Genomic DNA, 22,715 nt, shown 5'->3' with positions numbered 1-22,715 from the left:
TGTGAACTCTGGCAAATTGTTTAACACCTCTGGCCCTCAGTTTCCACATCTGTAAAATGGAGATAATATTACCTATCCCATAGTGTTTGAGAAGATAAAGTGAGAAAATATGATTGTATAGAACACAAAAACTCTCATACACTGCTGGTGGGAATATAAATTGGTACACAACTTTGGAAAAGAAGTTTGGGCATTATCTTCTTAAGCTGAAAAAAATGCATACCTTTTAACCCAGCAATTCTAATCCTAGATATATCCCTATAGATAAACAACACTTAAATGAAGTAGGACACTTATATTAAAATGTTCATATCAGCATTGCTAAAAACTGCGAAGGACCAGAAACAGTCGCAAGCATCCACAACTACAGAATTGTAGCATTTCATATAATGGAAGATAATTAGCAATACAAATGAATGAATGAAAAATACACACAAACATAACAGTGAGCAAAAGATGACAGATAAAAAAGCACTGTATGATTCCACATAAAGTTTTAAAGCAGGCAAAACTAGACTAATGGTCTTCCAGAATACATAAAGGTGACAAAAACCAACAAACAAAATACCAAGACCCAGACCCAAATAAATGATCACCATTAAGTCAGGACAGTGGCTACTTTTGGCACAGGGAGATCAGTATGGGGTGCACAGAGGGTTTCTGGAGTGCCAGCAATGTTCTATTCCTTGATCTGGGTGGTGATCACTTGATTAAGTTATGCATTTAGTCTTTACATTTTTTTTCTCTGCTATATACCACCATTCTAAAAAGACCTTTAGGGCCTCCCTGGTGGCGCAGTGGTTAAGAATATGCCTGCCACTGCAGGGGACACGGGTTCGAGCCCTGGTCCAGGACGATCCCACATGCTGCACAGCAACTAAGCCCATGAGCCACAACTACTGAGCCTGTGCTCTGGAGCCCACAAGCCACAACTACTGAAGCCGTGTGCCTAGAGCCCAAGCTCCACAACAAGAAACGCCACTGCAATGAGAAGCCTGCGCACCACAACAAAGAGTAGCCCCCGCTCGCTGCAACTGGAGAAAGCCCACGCAGTAACAAAGACCCAACACAGCCAAAAATAAAATAAAAATTTAAAAATAAATAAATAAATAAAGCAATGGGCAAAATGTCTAAAAAAATAAAATAAAAAGACTTTTAAAAGATTAAAAAACAAAATGTATTAACTGCTTGGTACATTGTCTGACATTAACAGGGTAAGTGGTTGATAAATTTTGGCTATTATTATAAACAACAAATAAGTGATTATTTCAACTGCCCATGGGGTGAGTTTAAATAACTGGATGTTGAACAAATACACAAAAATAAGTACTGCAAAACATTATTAATCTAGACTCTACTACACTGCTTCCTATAATACTGGCAGTTTAAGATTACCTCTAGAAGAATAAACAAAAACACTGACCTATATATAGAAATGTGGCATCTCCATTCTGAATGGTGGTAAAAGATTTATTACCTACACCATCAAGAGGTCAATAGGATATAGTGTGAAGAACCTGGCTTTGAGGACCAATGATCACACTACTAGAAATCTTTTGTAACTTCTCTAGTGCTAAAAATGTGTTTAATAAATGAAAGCTTCCTCCCTGTGCTGTTTTCTTTGGTGGCAACTGATAAGCACATCATAGCAACACTAGCTAGGGTTAATATTAAATTGCACAGTAGGAGAACAGAAGCATAACTTGTGGGCCTAGCTTTATTTAAGCAAATTAAATCACTGTTACTGACACTCAGAGGAGTGGGGAATCTTCATTTCAGGGCACAGTTAGTATAAAAGAATTCACTGCTTTCTTTACAAGCAGCATATTATTGATTTAAAAAAAAAAACCAAAATTACACTTCAAAAAAGTTAAAGTTCACCAAAAAATGGTATTTAAATCCTAAAAACAAACTTCTGAACTAAAGTATCCATCAAGATACTTTAGATAAAAATTTCTCATATAGTTTAATAGCATCTTCTTAATACCAAAGTAAGCTAAAGTGTTAAATTAATATTATGAAACAAAGCCAAATCACTAACTAAAAATGGACGCATACATATGCAAATTTAGATGCCAAAGTGGCTGGGCTTATTCTAACCGTTTTTTTCTTTAAGTACTAGCCAATTATATCACCCCAAAGCTACCAACATTTCCTATCCGTGCTGTCGGTGATTGGTGTATTCAGTGTAATGCTCCCCATACAGACTATGCTCTCAAAACAAAGTATTGTTTTACAGGAATCCAATCTGCTCTGGTTAACAATGGTCTATTAATATCCAGTGGCATTAATGCAAAGCTCAAAACTCAAGTGCCACAGATAAAAGTGGATGCTGTGACCATGTGACTTTACAATGAACCAAGTCAGAACTGCTGATTGCAGTCAAAGAATTCAGTCCTCTACCTAGCCCATCGTGTTCAAGACTGAGTTACAACAAAATGCATTATGCATAGCATAATTTATACATTATTTCAAATCCCACACAACTTGCTAATGTCAACAAATAGCTTAAAAACATTTTAATTCAACTTACCAGAAAACTTATATTATTAAGTGATACTGGAAGGTATAACTGTGTCATTTACATTTCAAATTGTTTTATTTTTAAAATAAGGAGAACCAAAAGTTGTCAAAGATATAAATATATGACTTAGCAATATCTTAAATGGGTAAAGTATTAGAAAAGCAATATACATGGAGAACCACGCGATAACAAAAACTACATTTAGCACGTGGTATGCACTTGATAGTTCATGTATTTCTCACATGAATATGTGCTATTTCTCACTATGAATTATCATCTTTCCCATTTTCTATATAAGGAAACTGAGAATCTGAGGTGACAAGTTCTTTTTCTGAAGGTTACACAAGCATTAAGCGGAAAGGCCAAGATTTAAACCCCTGACTGACAGCTAAACTATCTATGTATGGAAAAAAAACTAGGATGTATTGAAAAAAAGCAAAGACCAGAAAGGAAATACTCTTAGATAGATACAGCTGCACTGAGTTTGCTTTCTTTTTCAACTGAGAGCACTTCCCCAAGTGTGTGCAACTTGGATGGCTTAAAGTGAAGCCTTCCTAGCTTGAAATATTAGAAAAGAGAGCCCAAGAGCCAAAAGAGGGAATCTCTAGAAAAAAAAAACAGAATGATAGCGAGGGTAAGCCCCAAATCTCAGGTGACCACTAAATCACACAGGTACAGGGGAGGATCTGCACCACACACATACACACATACACACACACACCCACACCCAAAGAGACAGGCTAAAAAAGCAGCAGCTGAAAACACAGGACACAACAGAGATATCAGGTACTGCATAGTGGGGATAGAGGACTCAGTGTGCAGTTTGAATCTAGGCAACTTAAGTACCTGTTAGAACAAAAAACAATAATCCTTAGCAGAATACTGAAAAAAACAACTACCCAAAGTTGCTACAATGTGTTATCTACATAGAAGTCTAGTCTTTACCCCAAAATATTACTGAACAGGAAAATATAACCCATAATCAAGAAAAAAAGTCATTAGACATTAACTCCAAGTGGGCCCAGATGTTAGATATGAGAGACAAAGACTTCAAAATAGCTATAATGAACATACTAAAAAATTAAAGGTAAATACGGTATCAGTGAGTAACAGAGAGGGAATCTCAACAGAGAAATGGAAGCTATATTTTAAAAATTAGAGATTCTTAATCTGAAAATCAAAATAATTGAAGTGAAAAATTCATTAGATGGATTCAACAGCAGAGTGGAAATGGCTGGAGGAAGCAGTGAAACCCATTAACTTACAGATAGAAGAAATTTAAACCCAAAAAGGATCCACACAAAGAGAAAAGCCCCTATGTACAAATTCCTGAAAGCCAAAGGTAAAGAATATATCTTGAAAGCAACCACAGAAAACCAATGTATCATATACAGATGAGCAATGGTATGATTAATGGTTGTCTTATCAGAAATAATGGTGGGCAGAAGACACTGGAAGTGCATACTCAAACCACTGAAAGAAGAAACTCTGGCAACCAGGAAACTGACATCCAGCAAAACTATCCTTCAAAAGTGAAGTAAAGATATCTTCAGATAATAAAAACAAAGAATTTTGTTGCCAGTTGACCTCCCTTACAACAACTACTCAAGGAAGGGAAATAGTATCAGATGGCAACACAGATCTACAAGAAGAAATGGGGAAAAAAAAAAAAAAGGAAATAAAACACCATATAAGCATTCTTTCCTTTTTTTTTTTAAAGTCATAGGACTTTTGTTGAAAACAAAAAGTACAAACTGTATTGCTGGGTTTGTAATTTACACGATGACCAAAGTACTAAGAAAAGTATTCTGTTTTAAGGTTCCTATATTTTAGCTGAAAAAATTCAATATTCTCTGTAAGTGGAACAACCACTGAAATAATGCAAAGAGATATATAACAAGAAAGTAAATAGAATTAAAATGGATATTAAAAAATATCTGATTAGCATAGGAGATGGCAGGAAAAGAGGATTAGAGGAACAAAAACGGGTGTGAAAACCAACAAATAGCAAAATACCATGCCTAATAACAGCCAAATCACAATAAATGTAAATGAACTAAAGAGTCTGCAGAGAAAATGCAAGTTATGGTACACATATCATACGGTACACGTATGAGACTATCATAAAAACATTCACTTAAATAGAAGATTACTATGGGTGACATAGGAAACTGATTACTTATGATTAGTTATTTAATGCTAGGTGGGAAGAGTAGGATATAAAATCATAATTTTTACATGTATAAAAATGTAAAAGTGTTAAGGATTTGAGGTCTTTAACTTTCTCTGTTTTTCAAACCTCCTATATTATCTTCTCTTCATAATGATACGGTAACAAACATTTTAAATAAACAAAGTACAACAAAACCCTTGGAGTAAATTTTTAAAGTGTTGGTTCTGAAAAGGACTAATACTTAGCCTCTTAAAATGCGATACTCTAGGATGACATGAGACTGAAATTTTCCAAATGTGTAGTTGGCTGACTCTTTTTGTATTGAGATTTAAAACACCATGGTTACTCTGTGCCAGCACTATGCTAGACGGAGATACTGTGACAACCAAAACTCAGGTCCTGTCTCTGCGTCTACTCAAGAGCTATTCTAAGACTGCTATTTTCTGCTTTTTATGATTTTCTTATTTTCTATCTGTATAACATGCTGGTCATCTTTGAATCCACCTCTGCCAGTGTTCATTTTCCCTTCTAATCTGCCCTCGTTCTGAAAACCAGAAGGCCATATTTGTTATAACTGTGTATAAAGTTTAACTATGTAGTCCCCAAGTGCAGGTGTGCTGAACCCTTTTAAATGAGGCCTTTTTGTTGTTATTGTTGCTGCTTTGCTTAATTACTGAATCAGCTTTGTTTCTAATCAGCAAATCTGCCAAATAATCGGGACTGAAATAGGTGAGACGATAATTTTTCAAGTGCTACAAGCCAAATCTATTATTTCTGGAAACTTACAGGTAAGCCAGTACTAAGAATAATTTATCATAAAGCTTAACTTCTAAAATAGTAAAGCCTGATTATTTGTGTCTGAAACCATTAGGTTCTATAAAAGAGAGGTAATATCTCACTCCAACTATTCCATGTGAACTCATCAGGATTCAGACTTACCAGTTAGTACTTGTGTGTCTGACTTCCCTACAGGATTTGTCCTAGCACCTCACATGTGAGCTTTCACTAACGTGTGTCTATGTTTAAATCCAGCATCTGCCACTCACTGGCTGTGAGACTTAGGCAAGTTGCTATTAGCCTCTGAGTTTGTCTATCTGTAAACTAACTGGTTTGGAAGATTACTGTGCACAGACTACAGACTGCTCCTGAAACATGACAGATGTTGAATAATTGGTAACATTATACAATTCATTATACAGTTATCTAAGGATTAAATCCAGATCTTTGATAGGTTCCTATAGTAGGATGTTTCAAACTGACAATCAGCATATCAAAACAAACAAACAAAGCAACAAAAAAACCCACAACTATGTACTACTGTCATAATGATAACCAAAGTCTGTCTAGGACATTGGTTCTCAAACCTGGCTCTCTGGGAATCACCAGGAAAGCTTTTTTAAAATGGCATGTATATTCTTTGAGAGAGAGGAATCTGTAATTTTTCTCCAGGTAATTCTTTTAGAAATTTGGGAATCACTAGTCTAAAAGAAAAGGGAGACAGAGAGCTAGTTTCAAAGAGATGCAGCCTTACCAAGTATTAGTTAAGTGCTTAGGCAAACCACAACCTTGCAAAATATGACTGCTACTCTACGACCTTCTGAAAACCCATTTCCTCCAAAGATAGATTTGAAGATCAAATACAGATACATGAGTTAAGAGTGCTTTGGAAACTTAACACTTTATACAACATTAAGAAATTCTTCACAGCCTTTGCAATATTAAAGACCCAGATCTCCATTCTCAGAAAGAGATAAATTCCACTGATTCAACAAACATTTCATTGAGGGCCTAATATGTTTAGACAACTTTATTTAAGGAAGGATCTCATGCAAAATTAGAGAAAATTTGACTGTTTAATAATTTTAAACTAGTGGTGACTATTTAACATGTAAGAAAAGGAAGGGAGAAATCCAAGAAAGGAGGAATGAGGGAAGGGAAAAGTTCCTTTAAATATCACTTCCCCTGACAGCACTGGCTAACTGATTTCTCTGTGATGAGGGAAATGTTCTGTATCTTCATTGTCCAGAATGGTAGCCACTAGCCAACATGTGGGTATCGAGCACTTAAAATCTGGCTCAAGTAAATACATTTTTAACTTTAATTTATACTTAGTTTAGGGACTTCCCTGGCGGTCCAGTGGTTAAGAATCCGCCTTCCAATGCAGGGAACACGGGTTCAATCCCTGGTCAGGGAACTAAGATCCCACATGCCGCAGGGCAACTAGGCCCATGCACCACAACTAGAGAGCCTGCGTGCCTCAACTACAGAGCCCACGCGCTCTGGAACCCACGCACCACAACTACAGAGCCCACATGCCACAACTACAGAGCCCACACACTCTGGAGCCCGTGCACCGCAACTACTGAGCCGGTGCTCTGGAGCCCACGCACCACAACTAGAGAGAAGTCTGCACGCTGCAATGAAAGATCCCGCGTGCTGCAACTAACACCCAACACAGCCAAAAATAAATAAACAAATAAATATTAAAAAAATAAAAAAATTTAGTTTAACAGCCAAATGTGACTAGTGGTTCTAGTACTGAAAAGTGCAACACTAGAACATTTAAACATTTACATCACACTTTTGGGAGATACAGATAAGAAAAGCAGAAGAAATTTTAAAAAAAACCAAAACTTACTATGATTCCATTTATAAGAAACTTTCTTATACTTAAATTTTTTAAAAAATATTTTTTTATTGGGAAAAGATCTATCCATACAGTGAAACTGAGGGGTCCAAATCTTTTCTACTTTATCTTCAATGAACTAAAACACAACTGACATGGGAATTTAAAAACAAAAAACAAACCAACAAAAAAACCAAAATAGCAAGAACTTACATAGTATTAAACTGTAGGACATTGGAATTAACATCAACTGGGAGTCAAAATGGTTGTTGCAAGTTCCAACCGTGGCTCTGCCAGTTACGGGTCTTATGATTTTGGACAGGTTACTTAGTTCTTTTGTGTCTTAAATTCCAAACGTGCAAACTGGGGCCATCTGCCTGTCAAATGTCCTTTAGAGATTCTAGATGACAATATAAGGTACATAAAAGAGTTTAAGATTCTTCTGTACTACAATAATTTATAAAGAATAGTTCTATTATTCAACGTGTATTGATTGAGGGTCTGCTATGTAGTAGGGACATAATGATAAACAGTCACAGACATGAGTCTGCTCCTCATGGAACTTGAAGTCAACTCAAGTTTACTCAAATAACCATCTTAACAAACATACTCCCACTAACTGAAATAAGGGCTCGAAGAGAAAAGAGGTTTGTCCTAGACTGGAGGATAAAGGCTTCCTCTCTCAGGAAATAAAGATTGAAGTGAAATATTAAGACTGAAAAGTTATCAGTGTGGTATGGAGGAGAAGGGAGGAAGAATTCATGGATAGTATTACATACAAAGGCACTATGGCCAGAGGAAGTACTGTGCCATTGAGAAATTGAAACACTAAAGAAGAGGCAGGCCAGAACTAGACAATGCAGGGCTAGTTTTAAGCCAAGGAATAACATGATCAATTTTGTTTTAGAAAGATCACTCCAGGCTCAATAGTAATAGGAGGGCATAGTGAATAGAGGAAACCATAGAAGGCTACTGGAGAAAGATATGCTGCAGACTGCTCTAGGATGGTAGCAGTGAGGATGAAAATAATATTTAGGAAATAAAGGTGATACAGAGAACTCGGTGATGAACTGGATGTAGAGAGGTGAGAAAAAGTGTCAAGGATCACTCAGTTTTCTCACTTGTGCAATATGATGAATGGTGGTACCATTCACAGAGACACAGGAAGAGGGCCTGGGTGGTTTTGTTTTCAGAGGTAGAGGAAGAAAAATCATAAGTTTGTGAGTGTGGGGTGTCCTTTAGGCAGGAAGCAAAAACGTCCAGCAGGCTCTGGATGCCCAGAACTCACAAAGGTAGTATTAGTACGAGACAAAATTTGGGGAGCAATTAGCCTACAGGTGATATAGACAGGGGATATACAGAGAGAGAAGACGGCAGAGGAAGAAGGAAAGCCAGAATTAAGCCTAGAGGATGGCCAGTTTAGAGACGAAGGAAAATGCGGAAGACATTGGGCTGAAAGAGCCAGAGAGAAAGAAGTAAAACTAAAGGAGAGAGTGATGTTACAGAAGCCAAGGAAGTATCAAGAGGACTTCAAAAGAATATCAAATGCTGCTGGAAGGCTGAATGCTGCTGAGAAAAAACGTTTGCTGGAATTGGTGATAAGGATGGAGAAGGTCACTGGTGACTTTAATAAGAACTATTTAGGTGAGGGGCTTCCCTGGTGGTGCAGTGGTTAAGAATCCGCCTGCCAATGCAGGGGACATGGGTTCAAGCCCTGGTCCGGGAAGATCCCACATGCCACGGAGCAACTAAGCCCGTGCGCCACAACTACTGAGCCTGTGCTCTGGAGCCCGTGAGCCACAACTACTGAGCCCATGTGCCACAACTACTGAGCCTGCGTTCTAGAGCCCGTGCTCCACAACAAGAGAAGCCACCGCGATGAGAAGCCCGCGCACCACAGAGTAGCCCCCGATCTCTGCAACTAGAGAAAGCCCGCGCGCAGCAACGAAGACCCAATGCAGCCAAAAATAAATAAATTTTTTTAAAAAAGAACTATTTAGGTGAAACGATGGGGTAAAAGTCATGCTACAGCAGATATCAGGGTCCTCATAGGTCCTTTAAGTCTTCCTCCACTGGAGTATAATAAAGCCTGCTCTACCAAGCCACCTACCCACAAAAAAGCCCCAAAGTGACTCGCAGGCTAAACTCTGTTAGAAGCTACATCATTGAAGGAACCAATTCATACCAACCCAACAAAGAACCATCCAGAGGTTTCTAGTATTCTTACTTTAGATGAATAGCTAATTTGTCAGTGTTCAGGAACAGCATAGTGAAAATTTAAGGCAGAGAAATTTCTGAGCCCAAGGGTACTATGACTACACCAGCCACAATCAGCTTCTGCAGAGAGACAAGATTCCACTAAGCTATGTTTGCCTTTCAGACTTCCCCCTTCTTCTAATCAGAAATCCCCAAGTCCTCCATGGGCTCCAAGTTTTTCATAATAGCTTTAAGAAAGCACTACTACAGGTTCTAGTGAAAAATGGAAGAATCATAAATCCAATGGCAGATGATAAATTTCATATTTAATGGGAAACCATTGATATATTTTTAACTTCAGTATTTAAGTAGTTTTCCTCGTCCATTCCTCACTCTCTCACTTTGTGGAGTCAACCCACTAGTTCCCCATCCCTTTATACTCTATTTGAAAAACTACCGGTTCTCATGGTTTTACCTGAAATTTGCAGCATAAAAGCACATTTTTATACTACAAATTAAAACCCATTTTCTTAGGTTCTATTATTTCACAAACCAGTAGCTGCAATTTTATAAGTGTTTGCCCCATTGTAGAACTAATTTGTAGAAATGAAACCCAACTCTTAGAGTCCACCTCCAAAACTTGCTCTTCCCAGTCTCCCACCTCTTCATAAATATCGACTCCATTCTCAACAGGGGAAAACCCCCCATCCAAACAGTCACCAAATCCCAACAATTCCACCTTTTAAACATATTCAGCATCTAAACAGCTGTCATTGTATCAAACACTATCACCTTCATAAAAGTCATCATCATCTTAACTAAAACACTGCAGTAGGCTTCTAACTTGTTTCCCAGCTTCCACTCTTACCCCCTTACAGGATACTCTCCACACAGCATGAGAGTGATGTTTTAAAAATGTAAGTCAGGTCATGTCAAGTCTGTGCTCAGAGCTCTCCATGACTCCCTACCTCACTCAGGGTAAAACCCCAAGTCTTCATCACAATATACCAAGTTCTACACTGTTTGCTTTTCACTATTGCTCTAACCTCCTCCCCTATGACTCTCCTGCTAGTCACTCCAGTCTTGCTGGCCCTCTTGTTTCTCAGTCATGCCAAGCATACCCCAGGCACACTGCCATCTCAAGGTCTTGGTGTTTGCCGTCCTCCGCCTAGTGTTCTTCCCCTCAGGTGTTTTCACGGGCTGATCTTTCACTCTCGTCTAGTGTCTGCTCATGTACCAGAGGGGGCTTCTCTAACTCCCCCAGAATAACACCACCCCAGCTATCAGCATCTATCCACCTTTCGGTTTCTTCTCGGCAGTTACACTGACCTATCTGTTTACTCTCTCCTACTGCTAGAATGAAAGCTCCACAAGTCTGTTGTGCTCACTGCTGTAACCCCAGCACTCAGAACAGGGCTATTATTGATGCTCAATCAAGATTTGTTGAATATCTAAATTCATATTCATTTCACTTCAGCATGGAGCCAATGTGACTAGTGCTACAGACTTTACAAACACGTATGAAACATGTAATTAAAAATTAGTGAAAACAAACACACTAAATACATAAGAACCTAGAAATGCTCTTTTGGTCCTTCAAATTCTGGTCTAACAAGATTGGGAATGTGACTATGAACCCAAACACACATAGAGAAGACGCTGATTACGACAGCAGTGTATAGATTTTTTGCCAGATTTTAAATCCCCAAATTTATCTTTCCTTCTCCCCAGGCAGTTAGTTGGTATATACTTGGAGAATGTGTACAGTCTTACAGGTAAACCAGACTTCAGCTCTGGTGGCATGGGTTTAGAGGGTGGGGCCCCTGGCAAAATTGTGAAACAGTGCAAGTTTGTGCCCTGCACAACTATTTCTGATCAAGGTCCCACCTTTACTCATTCCCAGACCTACTCTATTCCTTATCCCCAGGGATGTGACCCATTCTGGTTCCCCCAGGGCGACCTGCAAAGACTCAAGCTCTGTACTGACATGATTAGTAGTGTGTGGAATTTCTTGTCCACGGCTCAGCACAGCGCATTTAGAGCAGCAGCTACACTTGTTTAGTGTTTTAAAGTCCCTGTTAAGTGGGAGGGACTGCCCACCCTGATACATTCGATAAACGAATCTTTATTAACTACCTATTCTCTGTCTAGAGATGAATGAGACACCAGCTCAGATCCTAGTGAAAGAGATAGTCATATTAGTCAGTAATTACATTGCCACAAGAATTCCTCCTCTTTTCTCTCAGTTATGTAACCATTCTACTCTCAGGAGGTCAAGATAGAAGAGTGATGTTGGCAACCCCCAACATGTCCCCCTCAACGTCCCTGCCATCTCAGAGCAGGTCCACAGGATAGGGAGAAAGAAGAAACAACAATAAAGAGGAGCTACTATGTCCTGGCATTAATAAGAAAAACCTGGGTGTGAATGCCAGCTGTACCACATTCTGTGAGAGTGGCATTAAGCAATTTCTTCACTTTTTATGACCCCATTTTATCATGAGTAAAATGTGTATAAGAACTTATTTCTTAGGAATTAAATGAAAAAACCAACAAGTTCAGTGAAACATAAGACACTTGATACAGCTGTTCCCTTGACCTTTCCCTTTTTATTAATAAGAGAGGCTAAAATAGAGAGGCCACGTACAAAGATTTGACATACCACCAGCAAAAGGCTCCAAGTCTTGGCCTACGGACAAAACTGCAGTGGTAATGCACTCTTTTCAAACTACTTTAAAACTGCTTCAAATCCAGTAGGAGCTATTATGGATTCTCCACCACACACTTTTCCACATTTGATAATCATGCTTTCCATCATACATGTTGAAGTTGTCTATCAAATACTTATTTGTTTACCCCCCACTTTTTACTTTCTTCTTGTAGGGGCAGGAATCACTACTTCGGTTTTATTCTTTGAAATACTTAAAAAAAAAAAATCAATTACTGGCATATCTCTGAAGACTTTGTGCCTTCTTTAAAACACTTTTCTCTCAGCTTCCCTGACACTGCTCTCCTGGCTATTTCTCACCAGCCTTACAGCTCCTTCTTAATTTCCTTTGCTAGTGTTGACACAATCTCTAGTAGACCTTTAGACATTCCCCAGGCCCAATCCCAGACCCTGTTTCTGTTCTCTTATTTACCCACTCTCCCCAAGTAATTTCATGCACGACTTTAGATGATAAATACATAAATATATATACATGTACATATGTATGTAAATATATATGTATATACACATGCACACATATATTTCATATACATATAAAATATATTCTGCCCCTTCTCCCTCAAAATGACTCTTGGACTAAGATATCTTGCAGGCTACTCAAAAGCATTCTTTCTTTCCTCCCCAATCTATATTCCTTCTCCAGCCTTTCCCGGCAAAGTACCAACCATCTATTCAGCTGCTCAAGTCCCAAAGCTGGGAATCAGCTTCTCGTTCACTCCCACATCCAATCCACCTACATCCCACTCATTCTGCCCCCAATCCTTACTATCTGTAAGGAGACCACAGTAAAAGCTGCTTCCATTCTCACCCTTCTCCATCCAGCAATCAAAAGCTGTCAAAACAAAACAGATCTTGTTGCTACCTCACACAAAACTCAATAACATCGCACTACCTTTATAATAAAATCTTATAGTGGCCTCCTCATAGTTCTTTTGACATACCACTCTCTCACCTCACTATCTTCACAGATTTTGTTCCTTTGGCCTGGAATATTGTTCTGCCCTATCATCAACTTAGCCTTCAGGTTTCAGCTTCAATGTCATACTTTGTATACCCATCACACAGACGACTGTTTAAAAATGGATAAGTTTATACTGTATTTTCTTGCTTTTGCACCTTTAAAATAATAAGGTGCTTTCATTTTGCACTCTAAGTTGAGTTGTTTATTACTTTATTTGGTAATACCTAATTACAGTTAAAAAAAAAAAAAAGGCTTCCCAAACCCCAATTAAAATTAGGTCCTATTATATCCTCACCAGCATTCTAACCCTTCTCTTTCATAGCACTGGGGAAAAAAAAAAAAAAGTTTGTAACTAGGTTATTTGTGCAACCATTTGGTTAATGTATGCCTGAGTATGACAGAGTCAGTATCTGTTCTGCTAATCACGGCATCATCCCACAGTGCCACAGCCAGGTGGCCCACACCTAAGAAACTCTTCTCCCCAATAAATATTTGATAAATGGAGAACTCATAAGTCCTGGCCCTAGAATGGCTGCATAATATAGCAAGACGCACCATGGTTATTTAACTATTCCCCTTCAGTTGGATTTCTAGGCAAAATACTTTAAAAAGTCACAATGCTGGGCAAAAAAAGGAATTCATGTAGAAGACACTATAGTCCTTTCCCCCAACAAGTTTCTGGAGTGCATTTCTTTTACCTCTTTTGTTCTTCCATAGTTCCTAGCACAAAGTTAGATCCATGGTAGATATTTAAGCATTCAGTGACCCAAGCAGACTACATGACAGTCACTCAAGAGCTAAGATTAAATGTTACAGAATTCTAAGTATTATGATTTCACCTAGAGCTACAAGCATCAGAAAAGGTTTTAAGGAGTAAGAGTCAATCTAAAAAGTGAAGAACAACTTTTGGGAATCGAGCCAACCTATACTATCAGGCCTCCCCTGCCCTCCTTGAGCAGTGGTTTATCTATAGCCAGATTTGTATTCCTTAACATGACACATCTCTTTAATCCATTCACTCAATTCTAAACAAAATTATCTTCAAGAGGAGGTTCTATGCTTATTTAACCTAATAAACCTTTTTTGCTGTCCATAAAGGGCCCGAATGGTAAAAGGTAAAAAACTACAAAGAACTCATTACACTACATGCTGCACAAATGAATTCTGAACATAACATTTTAGATACTACATTCACTGAAAAATGCAGAAATTAGGAGAATCTAAAACTGAAGTCCTAAAGTTTAACGATGTATTTTCTTAAGGGCCAATATAAGATTCAAATGGTAACTATACTAGGCATTATTTTGCAGGCACTGAACGTGGGCCTTTGCATACATTTTTTCCCCCTAATCTTCAAAATAACTCTGAAAGGTGAGGAAGCTGAGGCTGAGAAGCTAGGTGACTTCTTCAACTACTATACATCTAAACAATACAGGTGTTCTTTTTTATATACTGTGAACTGACCAAAAACCCCAAACAAACAAAAACCTGAAAATCTGGAGAACTGGAAGGGCTTTGTTATTGACAGAATTTAGTTTAAAATAACAAAAACATTCCGAGGAAGCATACAAGATCAAGGTATATAATATCCTTCAATTAAAAAAGCTTTTAAGACTTATGGGTAAATACAGACTGTTTTACTACTAAACTACAGGGCTTTGGTGAAATCTGAAACTATCTATATAATATTTCCAATAATAAAAATGCTCTAAAAGGGAAATTACCAGCTATATAATCTGCTTTATGAGAATTTTGAGTTTTGAAAGGAAAATATAATAGATTTGAAAGAAACTACAGGAATATGGATAAAATAAGTGTTTTAAAAATCGTTTTTCTTCTTATATGACAAAATACCGTAACAGAATGAAAGAAGTAGTATTACCCAAAGCTAAATGATGTCAGGCTTTTAAACAATCAATAAGCTGTAAGTGTTGGGACCTCGGCAATTATTTCAATGAATGTTATGAATGTTACATTTTCAAATACTGGGACAAGTACAGTCTTGTATGAAATGACTGTATGAAGTCAAATAATCATATCCAAAAGAAATTACATACTTTCTGTATTTAAACTTTCCGACACTTCGATCGTGTCAAACTATATGGTGCTAACTCTTTGCATTCACAAAATTCCATCAATGTAGTCATTATACACTTATAAAGGCAGTCTTCAAGTAATCCTAAATCATAAAAAATTATTAATCAAATCTCAAAAGCATCAATGTCATCTCAAAAGAACGATTTTGTACCCTGAAAAAATAAAAGTTGTATGCGGCCATAAAAGAAGAATTACAGAAATCAATAGAGTTTATAGGGATGGTTTCTGTTCACCAAGTATAACTACTTAGACAAGACCCCAGAAGGTCTTTCTGGACATCTTCCACAGAAAAAACAATTCTATTTCTCTCTCCCTCTCTCTTAGACTCTGCCCCCCGCCTTTTTGATGTAACCCTCTTCCAAAAGGTTTACATTATAAAAGTGGATTTATGCCATTATCAGGAAGAGCTTGTCCCAAGACTTAAGATTTCTATATCAAGATTGCAGGAATTGAGCTTTAATAATTCATACACCACAAACACACCCTGCTAAGATTTTCCCTTCAAATACTAATGTTCCCACTCTTGGGACCCCTAACGAGTGTACATAAGCCACACAACACAACCTTTAAAAAAAGACACGGATGGTAGGTGCTCTCCACTCCCTCCTGAGAAACGTCCTCACCACCTAAACCTCCTGCACATTCCCTTCTCGGGGCCTAAAAGTACAACTGTCATTCAGAGGGATGGTAATTGTTAAGCGTGGGTGAGAAAAAAAAGCATACACAAGATATATAACTGGATGGGGGAGATTGTTAAATGCAGCCTCTCCGGTATCACGTAACTAGCCTAACCCGCTGCCAACTTTTAAGAGATTAAGTTACATTCCTCTGCAATTCCACCCTTGACAGCTGAATCCAGAGATGCCAGCGAGTTGTGCACGTCCATTCACGCCGCCTCAGCAGACGAGAGCCGGCAGCTACATCCCGCGGTCAGCGCGGACCAGCGGCTGGGGTGGGGTGGGGGGGCTGGCGAGAGGGCTGCAGAGAGGGCCGGGAGAGCTCACCTTTTCTAGCTCATCGTGGAGCTCCGCCAGGCTGGGCCGGAGGAGCTTCTCGCCCAGCTGCGCTACCGTGTGCCGGTAGTAGTCGATCCTGGGCACGGCGTCCATAGTGTTGTGGCCGAAGGTGCGCAGGTAGTAGGTGTTGGTGTGGGTGTCATAGTAGTAGTGCTGGTGGTGCCCACTGCCGCTGCCGCCGCCGCCGCCCGAGTGCAGGCTGCTCCCCTCGCTCAGCACTGTGTCCCCGCCGTTCTGGAAGTTCACGTTGGGCCCGTCGCCTCCGATCCCCGCTGCATCCGACATGCTCTCGTCTGCCGACGAAGAGGCAGCTGGGTCCACGAAGTTCACGCGGAAGCGGCCCTTGGCTTCCTCGCTGCCCTTGGCTAGCCCGCTTTCGCCGCTAGCTTTCCCGTCCACGGGGGTCTCCCTGGCCCTCGCCCCAGCGTTAGCCGACGCCGCAGCCGCAGCCGCTCGCCCGGCATTCTCGGAAACCAGATCCACCTGGAAGCGGCTCTGGCTCGGGGTGGGCCCCAGGGGTCTGCCCAGCCCGTCACTGGCCGCCGCGGCGCCCTCCCCGCGGACCCCGCCGCCGCCCCGGCTCGCAGTCGCAGCATCCTCCGGCACCAAGGGCACTGCCGTGCTGGGCAGGTCCATCCCGGCGGCGGCCAGCGCGGCGGCTGGAGGCGTCTCCCCGACCCCCGCCAGCCTCGCGGCGCCGGAGGAGGGCGCCGTGGGCCCCGGCTCCATCGTCGCCCGACGCTCGGCGGACCCGGAGAGCCTGGCGGACCTGGCGGGCTGCACGCCCTCCGCGCCCCCGGCCGGCGGTGGTTGCGGCCGCAACGCCAGGTGAGGGAGTCACACTCTCCAAGCCGCGCACGCGCCGCCGCTAGCCCAGGCCGGCACGAACGCCTCCGGCAGCGGAGTCTGCGCGCGACTGCGGCGGGCGCGGGGCGGGCCCCGCTGTTTAAAGCCTCGGCGGGGCCGTGGCGTTGGTGTCTCCCGCTGCAGCACGCGGGAGGCGGGGCCCGCGACTCGTCCGCCCCTCAGCCCGCCCAGCCGCGGTCCCGCAGTGGCGCGCGGCGGAGGTTCCCTCGGCTCCCGGCCAGTCCTGGCTCCTGCGCTACTCCACTCAGGGATCGCGTCCGGCCCGTCCACGCCGGGCCTCGGGCAGCATGAGCAGCGCGATCCGGGAGCGGCCAAGCGCCGCCTCGCCGCCGTAGCCGGGAAGATCTCTGCGCCGCTACCTCCTCTTCCGTCGCCCTCCTCCCACCCCTCCACCTCCTTCCCCCGCCCCGCTCTGCGGCGAAGAGGAGCGGGGCCCCCCGGCCTCCTCCCTCTCTCCCCGCCCCTGGGTCAGCGCGTCAGTGGGCCGACGGCACAGGCCACGGCAGACCAGGCTGCGGACGGTGTCCGGCCCACCCGGCCAGAGAAAGGGTGCGCGGGCCCTGCCTCGGCTCACGCCGACTGCTGATGCTCCGGCGGCGGCTCCGGAGGCAGTCGCCCGCTCGCTTTTTTTTTTTTTTTTTTTTTTACGTTCTAAGCTCTCAATATGGAGCTGAGCCGGCGAGATCTCGCGAGATGCTGCCAGGGCTACCGGGCCGCTTCCCCTGCGGCACGTGGTACCCGAGGCGATGCAGGAGCGGCGGGCGGCCCTGAGCTCCTGCGGGTGATGCCGGGGGCTATCCCGTCCGGACCGCAGGTGCTTCCGAAGTTGCGGGCAAGGTGCGCCTCCCGGGGAGGCGCGCCCCCCGGCGAGGCCTGCTCGGAGCTCCGGCCCGCCGCGACTCCCCTCACCCACTCCAGGCCTGAGCCTAGAGGGAGGCAGGATTTCCTCTGTGCTGCCTTTGAGGCGTTTACCTGCTTGGCAGCGTTAGATTTCCATAACCAGATACTAATTCCAGTCGTGATGCATTGGGTGTATACACATTTCCTATGACACCTTCATTTTAAAAGCTGTGATGTTTGAAGGTGAGAAGGGAGCCTAGTTGTGATACCGTATTGTTTCAAGACGATTTTTAACTGGAGGCATTTCCAAAAAGCATAGAAATGAATACACTGAGAGCAATAACTAACCGTGGAGCACTAACCGGGAAGTTTCGACGTGGTTTAAGTTGTGAAGAATTCCGCTATTTCAAGTAAAACAGAAAGGTACTTCTCCTGTGCAGACCTATTTTCTCTTCTTTAAAAAATAGGGGAATATAATTACTTTGCAACTTTCTTAGCGGTAGAATCCATTTTTAACCTAAATTCTACCCACAGCCCTACATAAACAGATAACCATGAATGGTTTCTTCCATCACTTGTCTTTTAGTTTTGTATTGATGTTTACGTAATTTTAAATTTTATTTATGGGGATAAACACATCCTTTGCTGAATCCTGGAAGCATGATCAAAGAGAGGCAGAGTTTGCCGAACTGTTTGGAAATACCGTCAAGAAAGATGCAACCAGGCAATTTTCAAAAAATTGTCCTATCCGTGATTTTATTTGACATTCACAACTTTTCATCTCAGTTTATTATCTCTGTTGTAAAGATGGAGAGAGGAAGGAACCGCTCTTGGATCATGGAGCCACAGTTTTTAAAGTCCCTCATGAGCTGTAGTAATATTAGAAAACTAGAAGAAGCCAGAACAATCAGGTGGTCCTTTAGGCAGTACAGTTTCTACTACAAGATTGCTGCCTTAGTAGTTGATGCATGTGGTACCTTTTAGCTCCAGAGCTAATTTGGTGGCTGTGGGTATTCAACATTCACTGGTCTAAACAAATAGTAAGCACCTACTATGAGGTGCTCTGTGTTATGGGGATCTAGCAATGAGCAAAACAGACAATTCCTTCTCTCGTGGAGCTCATAGTCTAGCAGGAGAGGCGATAAACAAGATAAATAGGTAAAATATGTAGCATGCTAGTAGTGAGTGCTAAGCAATGGGGAATGGGATATGTGTGTAAGATGGAGGTGGTAAAATTTTTCATAGGATGGCCCCAGTGAGAAGGTGACATTTGAGTGTGAAAATGAGTGATGCAAATACCTGGGAAAAGAGTGTTCCAAGCAGAGGAAAAGCAAAGGCCTGAAGGTGAGAGCATGCCTGAAATGTTGATGAAATTGCACGTAGGCCAGTGTGGCTGAAGCTGCTTAAGGGTTGGGGAGAATCAAAGGTCAGAGAGTTTAGGGGTTGGGGACATGACAGTCCAGAATGTATAGCACCTCTTTGCCTTTTACTCTGAGTGGGATGGTATGTTAGCTTGGGCTGCCTTCTCACTGTGTCCTCACATGGTAGAAAGAGAACTGTGATGTCTCTTCTTCTATAGGGCACTATTTCTCTCTGATCAGGGCTCCACCCTTATGACTTCATTTAACATTAATCACCTCATTAAAGGCAATATCTTCAATACAGTCACATGGGTTAGCACTTCAACATAAGGATTTTGGGGAGACACAGTACAGTCCCTAGCAATGGCAAGTTATTGGAGGGTCTGAGTAGAGGAATGACATGATTTGATGATATATAAAGGATCAGTCTAGCTGCCTTGTTGTAAATACACAAGTGGGTAAGCAGTGGTGACAAAGAAAAAAGCAAGGGGATGTGTTAAGAGGTATTGCTGCAATCCGGGAGGTGAAGGTGTGGCTTTGACCACTGTGTGTAGCAGTGGAAATGGGAGGAAAGTGGTCAAGCTCTGAAGTGGAGGCAATAGAATTTGCTGATGGATGTGGAGTATTGTAGAGAATCCAAGAGTTTTGGCCTGAGCAACTGGAAGAATGGTATTGCTATTTTCTGAGATGTAGAAGATGGTGAATGGAGCAGGCTTGGGTTGGAGGAATATCATGAGCTCAAACGGATATGTCTGTTGGAGGAAACAAAGAAATGTATAGTAATAACAAATAAGAGTCACTCATAAACGTGTGATGGCAAACCGAGAAGTTCTAGGAGAGGAATATGGTACAATGAGAATGCAAAAGAGAGGGACCAAACTTAGGGAGGAAGTGACTCTTCAGTGAGGTCTGAAGGATGACTAGGATTAAACTATAACTTTCATAGGGGTTTGAGAAAAGGGAAATACGGTGAGCAAAAGGCCTCTTGGAATGAACTTGGTCAGTTTGGTTAAAGAATAGGGATTAAGGGACAAGAGTAATAAAAGATGAGTCTATTCTAAAAGCCCTATAAAACCTATAAAATGGGTTTCCAGGAAGATTTGGGGTGGGGAGCACAAATGATCAGATTTACATTTACTAAAATTCTCTGTAGTTATTATATTGTGGGCAGAAGATTGGAGAGGAGCAAGAATAAGTATGGAAAGTCGGGATACAATTTCAGTAATCTAGGCATGAGCTGATAGTAATAATAGTAGCTAACATTTATAGGGAGTTTATGTCCTGTATACTGTGCTAAACTCTACGTTCATAGTCTTATTTAATTCTTACAGCAACACTATGAAGAACATTATAGTATTATTCCTATTTTACAGATGAAAAGCTTGGTTAAGGAAAAGAGTTTAAGAAACTTGTCTGAGGTCACTCAGCCAAAACCAAGATTTAAATCCAGGGAGATTTCTCCACTAATCAAGTTATAGGAGTTTGGGTTATGGAGGATGCAGGGAAATGAGGAAGGGGAAAAATTTGAGCGATATGGTACTTAAGATGTAACTCAGAGGACTTGGAAACAGATTGAAGGAATGAGGGAAAATGAAGGATAACGAGTTTTCAAACTTGTTCACCTGGAGTTAGTTGGCAGTGACATTAGTGAGGAAGGACATTCTAAAGCTAGGTTTGAAGATGAATATGAGAAAGCTGGTCTGGGGCATTTTGGGCTTTGAGACATCCAAGTGGAAAATTAAGACAGCATTTGGCTACATGGGTCTTGTGCTCAAAAAGAAGTTTGTATGAGAGTTCAAATGTGAGGGTTTTCTGCAAATAGATGATAGTAACTGACACCATGGGCATGAATACGGTCACTCAGTAAGATGGAATAGAGCAACGCCGTGCAATAGAATGTTGGAAGTATTCTGTATCAGTGTGGCCCAATGCAATAGCCATGAGCCACTTGTGGTTTTTGAGCCCTTGAAATGCCTAGGGCAATTGAACTGAATTTTTAAATTCTGTTAACTTAAGTTTATTAAGCAGCCCCATGGGCTAGTGGCTTCCATATAAAACAGCATAGGTATAGAGTTCAAAAGAAGGCCTAGGGCCCGGACTTGTGTGATTCCAACATTTGATGACTAAATTAAAGGAGAAGTGGCCTGAGATATGAGAAGAAAACCAGATGAAGGCATTTTCAAAGTAGGATCAGCTGTGTTAAATTGGGCCAAGAGGTCGAAAAAGATGAGAGGTGAATATATATTGAATTTAGTAACATATATTAGCCAACATAATGAGAGGGTAATGAGAGAGGGAGCAAGGGCTCCAGGAGATAGAATCAAAGTATGCATGTGAAACTTGTAGAAACACTGTCAGGAGAAGTCTCATGTAGTTCACTGCTACCAAACATTTATCAGATTTACCAGTTGTCAATTTAGAGACACTCTGAGGAGAACAGACTTGTTGTAAGGGCCACGATGGAGGAGTAACCCAGGCATTTTGCTCATCTTCCCCTTTTGCCAGGAAGTCGGTCTGGCCATGTATGTACCAATGTCCTTACTATGTATCGAATGTACTCAGAATTTTAGGACTAGAAGGGACTTAGGATGTTGTTCCAAGCTTCTCATTTCACAAATGCTAAAATGTCCTAAAAGGAGATAAAAATTATGTTTGACCTGCAACTCTTCACATCTTGCACCATTAGAGCATGTGAGATACAAAACCTTGAGGAGCTTTAAAGTCACAGTTTTTACTTATCTTTTTTTTACACTGAGTTTTAGCTAGATGTGCTTGCTGTGCTCACATTCTATCTGGTTATGGTTTCCCATTTTTACTAGCTAGCAATCAGCATACAGGTTAGGTCAATGGTATTGACCTTGAGAAATTGATTATCATGGGAAAAATAAGTTACCCTAGAGAAGCTTGTATATGCTATAAATGTTACAATTTTGTTTTCTTATCTAAGTCTGATCATATTCTTCTTAAATTAAAAATATAAAGATTTTAAAGTCAGTCATAGAATTAAACATTAATCAAAATCTGACTTGCTTTTTATCTAAATAACACTTAAGTTAGTATTTGTAAATTATGTCTTTCAGAAAACATAGCCCAAGATTTTACTGAATCGAAATCTTTTATGTTTTGTTTATCCAAGCAGTAAATTCATGACAAATACGTTTAAAGTAAACACAATCTCTTTTCTCATTCCCTACCTCCACCTACACATGTGTTTGTCATAAAGCTAATCAAGAATAGATATGCAATATTTTTCCAACATTATTAATTAATAGAAATATTCTAAGTGATAAATGTTGTTAACTCCTAGTTAACTATAAGAAACAAAATTT

The 22,715-nt window shown here is 41.1% G+C and overlaps 1 protein-coding gene across 1 annotated transcript in view; it reads right to left on the bottom strand.

Moving 5' to 3' along the window:
- The window catches only part of SLC12A2 (solute carrier family 12 member 2), a 109,170-nt gene extending 91,985 nt beyond the window's left edge, over window positions 1-17,185 (bottom strand). Inside the window, exon 1 of the mRNA XM_079918583.1 lies at window positions 16,307-17,185. Coding sequence (XP_079774709.1) covers window positions 16,307-17,047 — 741 coding nt within the window. The 5' untranslated portion in view covers window positions 17,048-17,185. The remainder of the gene's footprint in view (window positions 1-16,306) is intronic.
- Window positions 17,186-22,715: the final 5,530 nt, after the last annotated feature.

Source organism: Stenella coeruleoalba (genome assembly GCF_951394435.1).
Source record: "Stenella coeruleoalba genome assembly, chromosome: 3".
Classification (NCBI taxonomy): Eukaryota; Metazoa; Chordata; class Mammalia; order Artiodactyla; family Delphinidae; genus Stenella; species Stenella coeruleoalba.
The sequence above is the reverse complement of the archived record's forward strand: the minus strand, read 5'-3'. Positions and strand labels throughout refer to the sequence as shown.